The 19,306-nt window shown below is 45.8% G+C and overlaps 1 protein-coding gene across 2 annotated transcripts in view; it reads left to right on the top strand.

Annotated features, from left to right (window-relative positions):
- The first annotated feature begins 6,218 nt into the window (after positions 1–6,218).
- Positions 6,219–19,306, top strand: part of slc6a5 (solute carrier family 6 member 5) — a 57,010-nt gene continuing 43,922 nt past the window's right edge. The window contains exons 1-4 of one of the 2 annotated variants that reach the window (XM_038808354.1): positions 6,219–6,245; positions 6,798–7,295; positions 7,754–7,892; positions 19,130–19,258. In XM_038808354.1, the coding sequence (XP_038664282.1) occupies positions 6,219–6,245; positions 6,798–7,295; positions 7,754–7,892; positions 19,130–19,258 (793 nt within the window). Of the gene's footprint in view, positions 6,246–6,797; positions 7,296–7,753; positions 7,893–19,127; positions 19,259–19,306 lie in introns of those variants that run through there. The other variant, XM_038808353.1, reaches the window with a different exon arrangement.

Below are 19,306 nucleotides of genomic sequence, written 5' to 3'. Positions count from 1 at the left end.
TGTACATCGCACAGCTAAGGGGGACGGGTGGGGGGATTCCAATGCAGATTCTTTGGTGATTCAGACCGTCACTCCCTGATATACACTAATGCTCTGATTGCTAACCCAATGGATACGATACGTCTAGAAAAGATGCAACGGCTGATTTAAGGGGAGAGAAGATTCAACTGAACGTTAGAGTTGAGCTACCAAGATTTACTTTGTGTTGGGTGAATCATGCCCATTTTTAAAAATAGAATTTACAGTGCAGAAGGAGCCCATTCGGCCCATCGAAAAAGCACTTAAGCCCACACCACCACCTTTTCCCTGTAACCCATTAACCCCACCTAACCTTTTTGGACACGAAGGGCAATTTATCATGGTCAATCCACCTGCACATCTTTGGAATGTCTTGCTCGTTTAGGAAAAGACGCAAGGAGACCACATGCTGACTACATCCACATTGAGAAGATTGGTTTTCTTTCACTTACGCTAACATCATCTTCACACTCACACTTTGGGGATCATTGGGGGGGGGGGGGGGGCATTACCAAGGCCGGTGTGAACTGTTCTTCTGTGGCCAACAGCCCCGGCGTTGGACTCGACCCCCGAGCATCGGGTCCAGGGGTAGGGGGCGCCCCCCACTGCGCCCCCCACTGCGCCTTCTTTCTGTTGCTTGTGACCCAGGATAATGAGCATCAGAATGTCTCGATTCATTCAGATCCACTGGGCGGTATGATTCAAACCGAGTGAGAAAACAATACATGTTTGGTAAATCAAATCGCCGCTAGTGGCCTGTAATCCCAGTCCTTTCATGTACCGAAGATCCGTTGCAAATACTATTGATTATAAAAGCTTCATCAGAACTGAGTGAGAGTTCAGTTAAACTCTCTGGACAGGATGTGGAAACTTACAAACTACAAAATTCATTCTTAGGCGTTCAGAACATTGTTTTTTTTTAAAAAGTGTATCTTTTTCCACCGTTACTAAATAAAACACGTTACTTTTGCGAAAATGTAATAATGCCAGTCCCTTTCCCGATTTCATTGCAGTGTTAATGTAAACCTACTGTGACGATAAAGATTATTAGAAATTAGATTATAAATTATAAAGATTACATTTTGCAGTCGGAAACAATGAAATGTGTAACATTTGGCTGTAATCCGGCCTTTGAGGGGTTTTATTGTAAACTAGGCGTTTGGGTTTGAAGACAGGGTCGTCCACACTCCAAACGTGAGCTCCCCTCTCTCTCCAGAGACCCTGCCTGACCCTCTGAGATTGTGCAGCCTTTTCCTGTTTCTGCTTACTGGCTTTGAACGAATTGCGGGACAACTTGTGTTGCGGAAGCAATGTCCCGTCACCATTCTGGAGGCTTTGGGCTTTGCAAACGAAACCAAGCAACGTTCCTGAGGGAAACGATTAGGGTGGACGCTCATTTTGGCAGGGTCAGTTTAACTGCAGGGCTGGCGCAGTCACATCCACACACAAAACAATCCGGCCAACAACCTTAATTCGTGCCTGAGAATTTTAATATATATCCATATCCACCGACACAGAAAAGTTATAAATTGATGATGTTGGCAGGTCTACGGAATGTGTTGATAGTTATCCACGCGAGGTAAGTAATTAAATGGCTCATCCCCTTTTGTTTTGCTGGGTGTGATGCTGGGTAATTAATGCACAGCCTGTTAGGAAAACGGTTTGTTCCGAATTACCCTCAGGTCAAAATCTCCCACGTGTGTTTTAGGTTAGCCGACAGGTCTGGGAGGTGCCCCCCATGTTAATGAAGTGTGTATGTTGTGTTACTTCACCAGTCCCATTGCTGCCCTCCTAAAATAAAAAGGCAACTAATTAACTCCAACCAAATGAAGCGAAGAGGACGCTTTCTATCTCATTCAACTGAACACTTTGGTGAATTCAGGAAGGGACAGACTGCAAACGGGTGCAGGTCACAATTTCCGCTTCACATGGACACATGGGCAGTGTTTTGCAAGCCAGTGTCTTGGGGTAAAAACAACAACGCATCCTTCCAAAAGTAATTCCAGTCGATTTCGCTGCCCAGCGATTATACTCTGATGCATAATACTGACGGGGCAAGCGTGACGACGGCAGGTTATAAATATTGAGGTTGTTAAACCTCCCGTTCATACACGGCGCCTGTTCTAGACCAACGCCACACTAGGCATCCTAGTTTGAAAAGCTCAATCGCCAAATCCGTCTTTTTTTTTTACTGGCAGCAACATTGCAATGGGGGGTGTCAACTAAAGCGTCTTGTACACATATGAAATAAATCCAGAAATAAAACCGGTTGCAATCCCCCCAGATGTCATTTCTCGGTTACCAAATAAGATTTAAAAACCAACAGCTACGAACAGAAAACATGCTCCATTGTTGAACCCGGCAAATCGAAGAACTGCGCAGTTCTGTAGAATGGACTGATAACGTTGACTAATAATAATCTTTCTTATTGTCACAAGTAGGCTTACATGAACACTGCGATGGAGTTACTGTGAAACTCCTCCCTCTCCACTGATGCTGCCAAGTTTATTTCAGATTTCCCGCATCCGCAGGATTTTGCTTGTATGTTTGACTGCTCGCCATACAGCCCATTCACTTCCAAAATGTGTTCAATTCAATCTGCAGGATATGGAAGGGCGGCGTTTAAAACAAAAGGGTGCCGCTTTCAAACTAACTGCGTTAACTGCGACTCATTTTACTGCACATTTTGGACATGCCAGAGGAGTGGTGTGCGGCTCACACAACCCAAAATTGCCCCGCACACCCACATAGCAGCTCACAATGGGCTGGTGGCGCACTAAAGGAGCAAGATCACACTGCCCCACACACACACATGTACGAAAGGGGAGCTTCCTTGATATTTTGACTAGAGCTGAAAACTTGAAGGGAAATTGAGATGTTTACGAAGCGACGCTGGTTTATTCATTTTCATTCGGAGTTACGAAAAAGAGCCACTTTGAACTGGAAACGCCTGTCTCCGCTCCTCACCCCACAGATGCTGCCGGAACAGCTGTGATTCCGCCCCCCCCCCCCCCCCCCCCCCCACGCCCTGTTTTTCTTCCTGTCTTCGTTCAACCGTTTGTTTTCTGAAACTTTGAAAATACACCGAGCGGACAGGATTTTTTATAAGTGAAAATCTTCTATCCAGTAAAACTTAGTGACATATAGCTTGTTTTTTTTTAAATGCTTTGACCTGTAATCACAACCAGGCTGCTGTCAGGCCTAAATAAAAACCCATCTCAAAGCCACGATTGTGAAATATCAAATATTTCCGCTTCAAGAAAATTCGCCTGATGTTCTCGAGTGATATGGGATTTGATGGATTGTGCATTTTCCGTCTGTTAGGTATTGCCGGGGATGATGTCGAGTTATTCAGGATGTGTGTGTGTGTGTGTGTGTGTGTCAGATAACCTCTGGTGCTTGCGACCCCCCCCCCCCCCCCCACCACACACACACACACCCACCACCCCCCTTTAAGGTGGTCTTACTCGGCCAGGGTTGGCTGCCAAAAGAACACATTGAACAAAGCGATTCCGACAAAATCAATTACTATTATTCATCTTTGACACTGTAATTACCCCCAGAGAGGCTGCTTCATTCACTCTCCGGCGATCGAGTTAGTGAAAGGCTTCAACGGCGGAGTGGGTTTTTTGCTCGGCTGGTGCAAGCTGATTGTAGCTACTCTTTTTCAGTCTTTATTTGGGAAGGGAGGAAGAGCATCTTGGTGGGCTGGAAGGGGCGTTTTTAGTGCAGAGTCCCCGGGACACATTATTTCCTCGTTTCAAAGAAAATCGAAATATGTCCATGGAGCTCACGGGGTGACTGTACGAAAATGTATCAATTTGAACCTCCCACTGAAAAAGGGGGTGCATTACCTCCCAAGTTTTTTCAGTGGGAGGTTCAAATTGATACATTTTCGTACACCCACTCAAATACACCTGCCTTGAACGTATGAGACCAATTCAAGGCGAGAAATTGGAACATTGGAAATATCTGTGTTAGCGTCAAATCTCTACTCCCTCCCTAGAGATTTAAGAAACACAAGGAACACTGACAGGGGGTCGCAGTTATGGACTTTTCTGCGTCCTATATGGATGTCAGATGGGACTGTGTTTTGCTGTTAGGAGGCAATGCAGCGAGACGGCAGGATTAATGCGGGAGGGTGTTGGATAATGCTCAGTGGAAATCCAGCATTATCTCCAGATCTTAACGATTAAACGAATGCTGCAATATTTCAACAAACAATTGTAATAAAAACAGAGAAAATCGTCCCAATCATGATGTGCATTCACCTGTGCGTTTGCAACGCCCACAGGAAATTGGGGAGAGACGCAGTTTGTGGTTAGAACACAGGCGGGACTCTACTCCTGCCTCTGGCGTGTGGTGAACGTGTGGTCAGGGAGATACGCACCTGTTTGAATATCCAGGCTAACCCCGCATGTCCAACTGCCAACAGGGATTTAGCTAGAGTTTATTTTTTAAATTCATTTGCGGGATGTGGGCGTCGCCGGTTAGGCCAGCATTTATTCCCATCGCTAGTTGCCCTTCAGAAGGTGATGGTGAGCTGCCTTCTTGAGCCTCAGCCGCTGTGCTGTTAGGGAGGGGGTTCAGCAAGTGTAGCTTGCTGGCTAGAGAAGGGGGGGGGGGGGAGGCTGTGACATTAGGGCTGGTTTGGCGACCCAACAGCTTCGGGTTTTGAAGTGAAACGCAAGATGGGTCAGGTGTGGTCTCCGTGGCACTCACAATGGCCTGAAGATCAGAACCGTGAAATTCTCAACTTCCCTTGGTGAAATGGGCGGATCCGTGCCCAAAACGCTGCCCATGTGCTCTGAGGTCGCATTGTGGCGATTCACTATTACAACCCCGGCTGCTCAGGCGACAGAGTGCGATTATTATCAAACATCGACCATGTCGCCTGCCAAACTTGGGATCTTCGGCCTAGCTCCCTGGGATAAAAGTGACCGTGTTGTGCAGGGCAGTGGACTGAGAGCCAGTGATTAGGGTATGCTGTGGCTGCTGCCGTGATCTACCTGGAGATAATAGTCACCAACAAGGATTGAAATCTCCACTCCTAATCTGACTTTTAAAAAAAATACACACAGGATGAAAGTGAGCCTTGTATGGGCGGTACGCAGTCCTCCATTTAGAAAGCTTTTTTTAGTCTGAAAAGCTGCAGTGAAAACCTGATCTATTTTTACACTTGGCATCTGATGAACTGACCGGTAAACCTGACGTAAATCACACGCACCCAAAGTTTTTTTTTTCATCCTCCCCCCCCCCCCCCCCCCACTTCCTCCACACACACACACACACACAATTCAACAAATCCTGTTCTGAATTCCTCCTTTAATAATGTTTGATCTTGCCCCGCCAATGTGTCTTTATCGGCTATAAATAAACTTCCTCCCCTTTCCTGTATTCAATTTCAACCTAAAACGCAAAAGTTGTGGAATCGAACAGATGAAAGTTCTAATCCACCGCCAGTTGCCAAGGATCCAGGGGCACAACTGACATCCCACAACTGCGGTTTAACATGGAGGAGTAAACTGCTTAATTGCCAGTAATTAATTTATGCCCAGCACTCCCGCAGTTTATTAATTCTCTGATGTGAATCATTCCGAGCACGCAGTCTGCGGGGCATGTGCGCACTTGACTGACAGCCAGTCAACGTTTGCGCCTTTTGGTGTATGTTTTAAACCCGGAATCCAGGGGTAATGATTTATCAAACTCTTATTACCCAGCAAATGTCAGACGAAGGGCACCTTGGCATTCACTGACGCACGCCCGATCTGCACAGGAACGTATAGAAAGCACTTGCTCGGAGCCCGACTGAAATCATTCTTAGTGGCGTTTCCCACCGTTTCCCCCACCCCACCCCCCTCTTCGAATCCGTTCTACTGCAAAACATGGTGAGTGGCATTTTAAGATATATATATATATATATATATTCTCCCCCGTTTCTCGGTTCGGTGTCTATTCGCGGAAGCTGGTGAACGGGAAAATACTCTGCTTGCTGCCTGTTCCTGAAATTGCCTCTTTCAGCGTTCAGGGAGTTTCAGTCTCTGGAGCTCTGTGTTAGTGCTGGAACTGTCCCTGGTTCTGAAACGCGGTAACTAACGGAAAGCGATATTGTAAGTTGTCAAAGGCCTCCAGGATAACCCCCCCCCCCCCCCCCCCCAATAATCAACCCCCCTCCCCCCCACAAAAAAAGATAGGTTTGGATGGTTGCTGAACGATTAATTTGGAAGGTAGCTTCATATTCTGCAACATCCCGTCAAATTTGGGCTCCAAATTCTTCATAAAGCTGGATAGGCTATTGGCAAAGCGGATACACCAACCCCCGCCTCCCCTCCCCTTCCTCACCCATCACCCTCTCCCTTAGCCTCCAAATACAGCACCGTTTCCAGGTTGCCATCTATACAGAAGGAGGCGACGATGGCGCACGCATCGGGGCCGTGTCTACCCCTCGGCGCATTCCCAGGAATAGAACCAAGCGCACGGGCTGAGTGACAGGAAGCAAATGGTGCGTTAAATTAAAGATTGGTATCGTAATTGTGGGCGAGAGGGACGAGGACCCTGCAATCCGTGAATTGAGAGCCAACCAGCGGCGCAGCTGGGGACAAGCTTGGGTGCCGTTTGAATGGGGCATCAAACATTGAACAAAATACCTTCTGGCCGCACCACATTCCCACCGTGCGCGTTCCTCCCCCGCCTGCCGTTACAACCCATGGAATAAACCAGGCTGGTAAAATATTGTGGCATCAAATCTTGGGGCTGATTGTCATTTCGTTGTTCCACAGGACTGCAGCGAGCGCCAAGCCATGCCCAAGCAGGTTGTGGGCAGTGCCGAGAGCCCGTCCCCAGGACAGGCCGGGAGGACAGAAGGTGTTGGGGTGACCAGGAAGAGGTCGGAAGCTGAGCCAGCGGGACCCCCCCAGGCCGCTGCGCCGGACCCCCAGTCCCCCGGAGCCAGAGGCTCGCCCCTGGCTGAAGCCAAGGCCAGTGAGTCGGAGGGGGCCGCGCCCGGGATCTGCAAGAATGCCGCCCCCAGCCAGCCCAATTCCACCCTCCGTCGGGATTCTATCGAGGTTTTACCCCAGCGGGACACTCCAGCCGAGGGCAGCGCGGGAGTGAACGCCGTTTACTGCAAGATCGCCGAGGTGCAGGTTAACTATAACGCCGGGGTGGCGGCGATGCAGCAGAACAACGCCCAAAGCGACTGGGTGGCGAAATCCCAGAGCACGGTGGTCCTGGGGACGGATGGGAACACGGCCGTGCTTGCTGGTACTGCCAGCGGGGTAAGTGTCCCCAGACCACGGTCCTGGCATGAAATTGGTTAAAATGGGAAGAGGACGCGGGTGAAACTCCAAGTGCATGCAGCTCCACTTCTAATCGTGCTAAACATTGGGGCAAACTTTTAAAAAATATATGATTATGCCTTATTTTAGATTCGAGGATGCAATAATGCTAAGGGGAAAAAAGAAGAGGCTGTTGCAATATTCCAATTGCACCAGTCCCGGCATTTGACAGGCCCATTGTGCACGAATTGGCAATAGAATTCATTTTACCAACGCGCGATGTTGAGAATATTCGACCCGCTTTTCTATCGAAAAGCCCATCTCTTCACTGACCGTTCCAGCATTGCTACTAGCCAAAACGTGGAGATTTTGTTTCCACCCTGCTAAGTGTTATGATCACTCGCCATATATTGCAGGTGGAGCTTGCAGATTTGAGCTACATTTTATTTTTCCTTTAGGGGGATGAAGGCGATGAGAATAAAGCCAGAGGGAACTGGTCGAGGAAGCTGGACTTTATTTTGTCCATGGTGGGCTATGCGGTGGGGCTGGGGAATGTCTGGCGTTTTCCCTACCTGGCATTCCAGAACGGCGGAGGTAAGAACCCAAAGGCAGGCGTCAAGCCGCAAGAGCAAGGCTCACAAATCAAACAAGGAAGGCTAGGACACCAGGATGGCTGCGTGTGTGCGGGGGCAATGGACAATAGAGAAGCGAAAAGATCAATGGTGTGTCTCCGAAAGACACCATCCGGTGTTTAAATAAGGAGGGTTCTAAAAATTGAACACTAGAAGGTCCGACCTGTCATCCGGGAGCAAAATATTCAGGCCAAACAAAAGCTTAACAAAATAGACACCCCTTTCTTCCCCCGCTGTAAATTCAGTGACAGTCGATAGGGACAATTAAAACAGAGTGGGAGAGAAAAACAGCGAATTTGTACAGGGGGAAATCAAAGTGGATTGAAATATGGTGGAGGGTGGGGGGGGGATGGGGGGCAGGTCGAGTGTTCAAGGTTTATTAGTCCGTAAACCTGGACAATGTTGCAATCTGCATTCTGCGGCAGAGGTGTGTGAGGGGGCGGTGTGAGGGAGGCCAGCGCACACTGAGTGATTAGCAGGATGCTTCCCACTGACCCCCCCCCCCCCCCCCCCAACACATTACAAATAAAATGTGTTAACTGTGTGACATAAGAGCCAAAAGAATGCAGGGTTAATATTAAGGTATGTTAGAATTCCGCACAGTATAAACAGCCGTTTGAAGTCAGCTAGCAAATGGTGGCAAAGTCATCGGGTCTTTTGTTATGCCTTACCATATAAAGGTGTGTTTTGGACAGTAATTCAAATAAGATAATGCGATTTAAGAAGTGCGATTTGTGACTTGCGCAATTTGTAACTTGCTCAGGGAAGCATCAGCGAATGTAATGTCGGTGAAGTCATTTATTTGTACAAAAAATGAATTTGTTAAATTCAATGCACCCAAATATTCGAAAAGTGTCACAGAACACTCACTCACTCACACTCACTCACACTCACCCACTCACACTCACTCACATTCACACTGACACCCACACTCACTCACTCACACTCACTCACTCACTCACTCTCACACAGACTCACTCACACTTACTCACACACTCACTCATACACTCACTCACTCACACTCACTCAGTCTCACTCACTTACCCACTCACTTACCCACTCACACAGTCACTCACACACTCACTCACTCACACACACACTCACTCATTCACGGTAACCAAAGGTTATGTATAGAGGTTGGTCTGAAGTCATGGGGAGGAGGTTTTTTAAATTTAAACTGACACCCTCGTAACCATGAATTTAACGAATAGAGTAGTGTGGGATGAAATGGGAATAATTGCAACTGCAGTTTCGCAGGAATTTTACTTGCGTCAGCATGTAAAATACCATTTGGACATGACGGAGTCTGCCTATGCTATATTGGCTTTCATATATTTATACACATTCTTGCGGAGGCAAATTAACAAATTAGCTCACATGGATTTCACAGGGAACAAATCATGCTTTAAATGTCGCACATATTAGCAAAGTTCTGACTTTCTATATATGCAAGGAATTGGCGTATTCATTTATGAAATGTAATTTCTCAATTTTAACCCACATGTGCAATCGGTTTGAGTTCGAAAGTTCTCATCTGAGAATTAATATTTCAAATAGATTAGTTTGAGGCACATCAGTAAAAGTGGTCCCTAACTTTGCTGGCAAACATTATCACAATTTGGACGTTCATTTATTTCACACCCATAGTTTATGGGTTTTTCTGGATTAATGCATTGCAAATTCACCCCCCCCCCCCCACCCCACACTTTTCTCTTACACGTAATCAGAGAGAAGTATTCAATGACCTAAGAGATGTCACTTTCCACTGCATAGTCGCTGATAGTTCCAAGCACTGTAACATGCTTGGAATCAGATTACAGATATCAATCAAATAAAACATTAACAGAAAGCATGTTGTGAATTACTCAACTGGTAATGGAATTTGCTCCTTTATTAATTGCCAGTCTTAAGAAGCCTTTTGTTATTATTTAATTAATAAACTCGGAACCCATCAGTCCGGTTAAGTAACAGTTCCCGCGCAGGTAAAATTAGATTGAATTTTGTTTGATCCGCTGCTCAGGCTGCATTATGCAATTTTTTTGATTTGGGGCGCCCGCCTCTTTTTCTTTGCGGACCCCACGTGGAATGTTTTGCACCGTCCAGTGAACGAGGCGACATGTGCCTACCAAATTCTCTGCAATACCACGCCTTGCGTGTGCATTAAACCCAGCTGGCCCCTACTGGAACCGCATGAATTGGCAGACGAGCATATTTTGATTCGGGGCGTTGAAATGAGCATGCACATCTGTAAGTTCTTCTCTTGCACCTCAGAGCACTGCTCTAGGATGGCAGCATTTTGCTAACCATCACCCAAATATTCCACATACTTACCAGCCAAGCCGGCAGTTTCCGAGCAATGGGTTCCTTCGTTCTTGGGCACCGCCAGGAAATGGGTATCTTTTGTTGGAAGTGGCGGGAAGGGGGCACTTCTAATCCACAGCTTTCCAAAATTACGACACTGGCCTTGGCGAAAGGTCGTGGGCGTCGATAATCTGTGGACATATCAATCGGGTTATAGTTGAGGTGGTAACATGGTACAATTGGGAAGACTATGGGGTACTTTGTGGTCAGGTTTCTTTACACAGTTTCGTAGTTCAGTGGTGCATGAAATTACCACTCCATCAATAAATGGTAACATTTCAGTGGGCGGTATGTTCCCCCCCCCCCACCCCCTCCCCCCCATTGTGCCTTCGCCTCTGCGAGACCCTTTAGAATCCCTCTCCACACACACCCTTTGTATTAATGGCGCTGTGCACCTATAATTCATCAGTTCATCACGAAAGCATCACGGATTAACGTTAATACTTAATATTTTAAAAAATGCATCTCTGGGGCTTGACAGACATTAGCCAATTTTTTTCCTAAATTCTTAATGGATGAAGTATTTCAGTAGGTTTTCGATGATAAGCCTATTTCCCCCCATATATTATTGGCCCATACCAGTGTTGCTTCTGCACCATACAATGATTTTTGTTGAATGAAAATAGAATTAGGTCCTAGTCCTAATTCCTTATTAAAGAAATGACGAATTGTTTTTTTTTATTGGTTTATGGGATGTGGGCGTGGCTGGCTGGGCCAGCATTTATTGCCTCTGCCCGGGAGCATTCGGCTGCTGGACAGGAGGCACAAAGAGGCCAGACAGGGTCTGGTGGACAGATTGCTTTCCAGATTAATGAACTAGATGTTTTTTTGTGAAACGACAATCGATATCATTGGACTTTTGATTCCAGATTTTTAATTGAATTCACTTTTGTGATTCAGGATTCGAACCCAGGTCTCAGAGAATCACCATGTTTCCGTGGTTGAACACGGGCCAAATAACCAGGTGTTCAATAACTCCCGTGGAGACTTAAATTGTCATTCGCGCCAAACGATGCAAAAAAAAAACTTACATTGTGGGAAAAGTTTGATTGCTAAAACGAAAATTATATTTCAGGAGGTCGCCATTTCTCTTCACCGACAACTTGGAGTTGGAATCGTTCCGAAGCCTGTGCTTGAACCTTCCAACATATTCAATGAAAGACACAATGATCCTTATCGAAATGTCGGTGTTAGTCACATCCCTTTGCTTTCCTTTCGAAATAGGGCTGGTGGGAAAGAGGTTATTCCCGGACTCGTCCATCTGTTGGGAAAAACGTTTTAATATCCCAGGAAATGGTAGAGCTATTGATTTCACAAATAATAAGGTTCCACCAATCATAAAACAAGAACACAATGTGTGTGTGTGGGGACGGGGGGCAGTCACGATTAAACCCCAATTGACTGCTGTTACGTGGAAATTAGTTTCTCCAAACAATGTAGAGCCCGGTTTCCATTTGTTGATGTGTTGCACAATCGGACTGATGAGACCCATCAACTCTAAACCGCGTGTCCATTGGGCACATTGGTGTGGCTCGATCGTAGCAAAATGCAGCAACCAAGTCACGCCCCCCCCCCCCCTCCCTTTTCAGTGTCAATCATTTTAAGAAAGGCAAACTTTTCACAAGTCACACTTGGACCTACCCTTTCAAACACATTGATGCGTGGGGCTGGCTTAGTGTCGGAGCAAAGACGGCGGCAACCGCGTTGTGTGCAAAAGGAGGCCATTCGGCCCATCGAGTCTGCCCCGACCCTCTGAAGGAGCACTCCCTACCTAGGTCCACTTCCCACCACCCTATCCCCGTAACCCTACCTAAGCTGCATATCTTTAGACTCTACGGGGCAATTTAGCATGGCCAATCCACCTAACCTGCACTAAGGGGCATTTTAAATGTCCAATCCGCCAACCTACACATAAACGGAGGCTTCATTGCTGACGCAAATGTTGATCAATTGTCCTCAGACAGATTTTCCTTCCATGTTTAACTGGCGATTGCAAGTCACTCTTTAGTGACTGCCGCAGAAAGCGGGTAAGGGGCCGTTTAACATATTTATAGATAGATTGGAAAGTTTTCACTCCTAGCAGTTAATTTTGACACAGCTAAAAGGCTTGAAATAAAATCCTCCAAGTGCAGATCTAAAAAGCACGATACTTGACTGTTTAACATCAGTTTAATCGTCTTAACACCTCTGCAATGGTGCCTGAAATATTCGTCCTCAGTAAAAACGCTCCATAATTAACCATCTCTCTCTTTAAAATGTGGCTTTATTGAAAGCCATCAAACCCACAATTTGGGAGAATATTTCAGTTTGCCATTCATTCTTTAATGAACCGCTTCATTTCCTCGCCAAGGTTAAAACGCCAGTTTGAAGCTCCTCAGGGCCGTGAATGGCAGTTTGACCAGAGAATTGTGCATTTTAAAATCGTTACTTGTAAATGCACCTGTAACCAAAGCCAAAGATGTGCGAATTCGCAACGGATTTTCTATTTGTCAGAAACAAAACGAATTGATGATGTTAAAATTTCAAGTACCATAAACCATTAAGTCTGGTTATAGATGGTTTGCGACCGCCCCCACTCAAAGCTGTGGAAATGTAAATTTTAAAACAGCATTTGCAGGATTCATGATCAGAAAGATAATCCGGGGACACTGGCGGATATTTATTCAAATGTAGTTTTCCAAATACACTCCTGCAGAGGTGACCCAGACACACAATGCAGCAAAATTCTGTTCAGTGACTCGGAGCAGCTATTTCTGGAATGGCCATTGTGACATTTCCTTGATAATATTTAACTGGGCCAAACTACAAGGGAATCGAGTAGAGTGTGTGAGTGCACACGGCTTTTGTCCTTCGCTTTCCTTCTTGTCCACTGCTTGCACAATTCAACCGTGCGAAGTGTTCTCTAAATTCGTTCAAAGGCGGCGGAATTAATCAGGAGCAGAAAATACTGGGCAATCGCAGCAGGTCTAACAGCATCGGTGGCGAGAGAGGAGGGAGCTATTTGTTAAAGCAAAGAGTGGAATGGTCAGATTTGCGAGATTACAATCCGCGTGTGCACGTTTTCTAGTACTCCCATCTCTTCTAACCCGTCAGCAATATTTACGTGTTGTCCAGGGATTACTTAATTGTAGAAGGCTGTTTAAATCACTATTCACACAGGCGTGGGAGTGCCACCACAGTAATCTAATAATAATAATAATCTTTATTGTCACAAGTAGGCTTACATTAGCATTGCAATGAAGTTACTGTGAAAATCCCCTAGTCGCCACATTCTGGCGCCTGTTCGGGTACACAGAGGGAGAATTCAAAATGTCCAATTCACCTAACAAGCACGTCTTTTGGGACTTGTGGGAGGAAACTGGAGCACCCGGAGGAAACCCACGCAGACACAGGGAACGTGCAGACTCCGCACCGCGTTCCACCCAGGGCTGTCAGCGATCTGTTAAACCTGCTTATCATGAGGTGCTACTGTTTTAGCACCAAAGAACTCCCCAATTAATTACAGTTTAGCATGCCCAGGGTCATTCTTGCTCTAAGGAGGCTGTGATACTATCGTAGACCTGGAATCCTAATGAGGGGGGTGTAACCTCGGAAGTTGCACACAAAATGACTTCCATTTGTGTCCCAATCTGCCCATGTCAGGTGACACTCCAATTTCCTGCCAATTTATTTAGCACATATGGAGTGTTAAAAATTGGCATAAATGACTCGCAAACAACCAAAGGGGTCGGTCTCAGTGTGACAGGGTGGCTCACATGAGGTCAGTGGCAAACAGCTGACCCCTCAAAAATATCTGTTGTCAGTTGGGAACTGCCCAGTTACAAAGTGTTTGCTTTCACAGATCTTCCTGTTGTGCAGGAGTCAGCTCCATGTATTCCCTCCTGCTCACTAAATGCTCGCTAATCCCGCACCACTCCCCCTGCGGTGGAGGGCCGTGGTGACCTCCATTTCTAACAGGTCAGGGTAATGTCGCCATAGTCCCAGATGACCATAGGCTGCTTTCCCCTTTCGAGGAGTAGAACTGACCGGGGTGATTTAACCTGAGGATCACCACACCTCAGACGAGGGGCAAGGTTGAGGAGGTGGGATCTTCATGAATAGCCTCACCCGGTTCAGGAATTGAACCCACGCTGTTGGTTTTGTTCTGCATCACAAACCAGCTGCCCAGCGGACACACAATGCACATCAGTAACTTACTTGCGTCCAATTATCTGTGATTATTTCAATTGTCCATTCGTTTTCCACCCTGACTACCCTTATTCCTAGAGGGCGTAACTACACAGGAAGATCCCGTCGGAGGGAGGACTCTGATTCTAGCTTTGTTAATTTTGGCCTCAGTGTAATAATGCTAGAGGCTGCACTTGTCCACAGCTCCTCCCCCCAACAGATACTTGGGTTTAGGAGAAACTTTCAATACACATCACATGATTTTAATGTCAAAATATATTAACTCCACATGAGCCACGCCTGCCTCGGTCTAACAATTAACTCCACTCCTTATTCTTTCCCAACTGTTATGCGCTTTTCTCTTAACCATTTATCAATTCCCTTTGGAAGTTTCTATTCAATCTGCTCCCACCAGCCAGTGCCAGAACATAAAGCATGGAGCAAAGAGCATTTCTTGTCATCTGCCCTGGCTGTCTGACACTAATGTGCTTCTCCTCCTGTCAGTGGAAACAGTTTCTCACACTCCACATGGTCAAAAGCCTTCATCATTACTTCACAGTTCATGGGCAATGGTGGCATTTATTTCAGATTGCGAGTTGCCCTGTAAAAGGAGCCAGTAGGTCTTCCTGAATTTTAGTCTGTAGATCAGGGGTGTCAAACTCAAATACACCGTGGGCCAAAATTAAAAAATCGGGACAAGTCGAGGGCCGGACTGGTTCAATGTTTTTTTGCAAAACTTATTGAAATGAACTTATTGAACCTGGAACTAATAAAGCTTAGGTTATTGCCTATAAAAACAACATTAAATATTAAATAAATAAAAAAATTAGTTGCATTTATTTCTTATTGCTTTATCTGGAGCTTTTCCAGAGTAATTTCTAATGAAAACATTTTTCCACAGGCCAACACTTTGTGATTCACACTATACCTGAATAAACTCGGCATCAGCCATATCATACGCCATAGGCGCTTCAATTGCTGGGGCCAGCTTTAATAGTAATTAGATATTATTAGGGCAGCACGGTGGCCTCGTGGTTTGCACAACCGCCTCACGGCGCTGAGGTCCCAGGTTCGATCCCGGCTCTGGGTCACTGTCCGTGTGGAGTTTGCACGTTCTCCCCGTGTCTGCGTGGGTTTTGCCCCCACAACCCAAAAATGTGCAGAGTAGGTGGATTGGCCACGCTAAATTGCCCCTTAATTGGAAAAAATAATTGGCTAATCTAAATTTAAAAAAAAAAGTAATTAGATATTATCTCGCGGGCCAAAGATAATTCCACCGCGGGCCTTGAGTTTGACATATATGCTGTAGATGATCCACAAAACCCGGAGTTCATACCAGGCGAAGGAAATCCAACTGCCATTATTTTGAATATCCTTGTCAGTATTTAAAAAAAATATCTTGCAGAAGCAGATCATCCAGCCCACTCGGTTCTAACATTGGAAATGAGCTGAGTGGGAAGTGGAGTTTGCCAAGCAATGAAACATCCATGCTGGCTAAATGCAATACATTGCAGATTTAGCAGATTGCCCAAGTCTGCCAGGTAAATGTTATACTTTGCAGTTATCAGTCTGGGACAGGCACCTACAATATTATTGCAGCTTCAGCACCCCAACAGCTTTGTTTTTTTTACAAAAAGACAGATTGATATTGTATCTTTAAATTGTCGCAGCAGCTATCAGTATTATTGTGTCTATACTTCCACAAATGTCATGTTATTTTGGCAGCACGGTAGCACAGTGGTTTTAGCATTGTTGCTTCACAGCGCCAGGGTCCCAGGTTCGATTCCTGGCTTGGGTCACTGTCTGCATGGGGTCTGCATGTTCTCCCCGTGTCTGCGTGGGTTTACTCCGGGTGCTCCGGTTTCCTCCCACAAGTCCCGAAAGACGTGCTGTTAGGTGAATTAGACATTCTGAATTCTCCCTCTGAGTACACGAACAGATGCCGAATGTGGCGACTAGGGAATTTTCACAGTAACTTCATTGCAGTGTTAATGTCAGCTTACTTGTGACAATAAAGATTATTAAAGAAAAAGTCAAACTATTGGATTTAATTCACTTTCCAGTTGCAGCCCTTTAAGGTAATATTCACACCACACAAGTGCCAGGCAATGGCCATCTTTAGGAAGAGAGAATCTAAGCATCTCCTCTTGACATTCATTGGCATTACCATTGCTGATACTCCCATTATCAACATTCTGGGAGTCACCATTGACCAGAAATTAAACTTGAGCAGCCATATAAAAACTGTGACTACAAGAGCAGGTCAGAGGCTGGGAATTCTGCAGTGAGTAACTCACTTCCTAACTCACCAAAGTGTGTCCACCATCTACAAGGCACAGGTCAGGAGTGTGAAGGAATACTCACCACTTACCTGGGTGAATGCAGCTCCAATAACCCTCAAGAAGGTCAAAGTCATCCAGGATAAAGGAGCCCACCTGATCAGCACCCGATCCACCACCTTCAACATCAACTCCCTCCACTAGTGATGCACTGCAGCAGAAATGTGTGCCATCTACAAGATGCACTGCAGAAACTCAGCAAGGATTTTCAACAGCACCTTCCACACCCTCAATCTCTACCACCTGGAAGGTCAAGGGCAACAGATGTATGAAAACACGACCATCTACTAGTTCCCCGCCACACTTTACAGATCTGCCTGACTTGGAACTTTATCGCCGCCGTTCCTTCGCTATCACTCGGACAAAATCCTGGAGTTCCTTTCCTAACAGCACTGTGGGTGTAGTTACACCGCATGGACTGCAGCAGTTCAAGAAGATGGCTCACTACCAGCTTCCCATGGACAATTATGGTGGGAAATAAATGCCACATCCCACAAATGAATAAATAAAAAAGGTGGCACAGTGGTTAGCACTGCTGCCTTACAGTGTCAGGGACCTAGGTTTAATTCTGGCTTTGGGTGACAGTCTGTGCTGAGTTTGTGCATTCTCCCCGTGTCTACATGGGTTCCTCCGGGTACTCCGATTTCCTCCCACAGTCCAAAGATGTGTAGGTTAGATGGATTGGCCATGATAAATTGCTCCTTAGTGTCCAAAGGTTTGGTGGGATTCCGGGGATAGGGTGGGGGATTGGGCCGAGGTAGGGTCAGTGCAAACTCGATGGGCTGAATGACCACCTTCTGCATCATTGAAATTCTATGTCCTCCTGCACATTGTAAATTTGTAGTGCTGGGGCAGGAGAACTGTAATTCAGCAAGGAGGGAATCCCAGATAGGGGAGACCCAAAGCTTCCTTGAAGGTCCAGGAGTAATATTTCTGCTGAACCTGGCCCATGATGAAACTTGCAAAAATATTACACCTCCCTGGGCCTCTTCTGGACTTGAATCCAGATCCAAACAGCTTTGGCCAGATGGGGACATCCCCATTGTTCCCTTGCTCAGGCCTAGGTATTACTACCAGCTGGTCCCCCATGGATTTCCAGGAGGCCTTTCTGCCGAATTAAACAAAATCACGAGTGTTGAGGACGGTTATCCTTGCTGTTTGTAGTTCAAAATTGAAGGTGGTCAGATTAAGGTGGGAATGGGGTGGTTAAGTTACCCACTCTATTGTAAACGGTGTGCTCTGATGGTCGGACAGTCTGATCTGCGGCAAGTTGCTGATTCAATATCATCCTTCACACTTTACACAAAGTCCAAAATTGCCCCCCCCCCACCCCCCCCCCCCCCCCCCCCCCCACACACACACACACTCCCATATTTAGTGAAAGCACTCACTGTTATGTGAATTAGCAAACTTTAAAAAAAAATAACAATCTGATGTGGAAAATTATTGAGATTTGCAAGGGTATAAAGATGGACAAATTTTCTGGGGAGGTTGCAAATGTCATACAAAGGAAGGCAATCAGTCACATATGTATATGAATAATATGTAAATTAATAATAATACGTACATTAAGGGTTTTATTTTCAGCAATATTCATCAGACGGTTAGATAGGTTTGAGCAGAATCCATGAGATACCTGACAGTATCTGGTCTGCAGAAGGGAATAAATGATAAATGGATTCATGCTTTACTGCATTCTTATCTTGCCGCATTGTAGACCTGATTGTATATTTTTTATTGACCAGTTTATTTCAAGTGAGTTCCTTGGTTGAAGGGGATAAAACGCTGTAGATTGTGTGTAAAGCACTTCAAGTGGACTGAAAACGAAATCCAGAATCATCCCAGGCCGTGCTGAATGAGTGTAGAGATCACCAACTATATTAAGCAGTCAGGCTATTCTGCGACTGACAGGCGATTCTGATCGATAGTTTTACCTTATCGACTGAGTTGAAATGATGCGACTGTCGCTTGCTTTGGATCTTTTGATTTTTGCAGATAGAAAGCGTTTTTTTTCCCATATGGCCCACTTGTCCAGTACAGGTACAGTCGCTCCAGTGATGGTTTTCGATGGATCAGACTGTGCTGCCCCCCAGTGTCTGGCCTTGGCTCTACATTGTGCATCAATTTTAGCTGTTTCTCTGAACACATTACCCTTACTGCTCAATCAATCGCACTTAGTTTGGAGCCAGTGTGGGCAATTCAGCAAAATATAGCTTCTATTCGATTCATACATTTCATAACATCATTTCATTTTTTTTTTCAAGCCATCTTAAATTTTGAAAGCAGGTCAGATATCTCGAGCTGTGTGGTTATTCATTGTTTCTACATTGCAGGTGCATTTTGATCCCCTACTTAATGATGCTGGCTTTCGCTGGAGTCCCCATTTTCTTACTTGAAACTGCACTTGGCCAGTTTGCCAGTCAGGGGCCGATATCAGTGTGGAAAGCTATCCCGGCCCTCCAAGGTAAAGCATTCAAAGTCACAGGTTCCATCTGACACTGCATTAAAAAAA

This window comes from Scyliorhinus canicula, chromosome 9 (genome assembly GCF_902713615.1).
Source record: "Scyliorhinus canicula chromosome 9, sScyCan1.1, whole genome shotgun sequence".
Taxonomy (NCBI): domain Eukaryota; kingdom Metazoa; phylum Chordata; class Chondrichthyes; order Carcharhiniformes; family Scyliorhinidae; genus Scyliorhinus; species Scyliorhinus canicula.
This window is presented reverse-complemented; position numbering and strand designations above follow the sequence as displayed.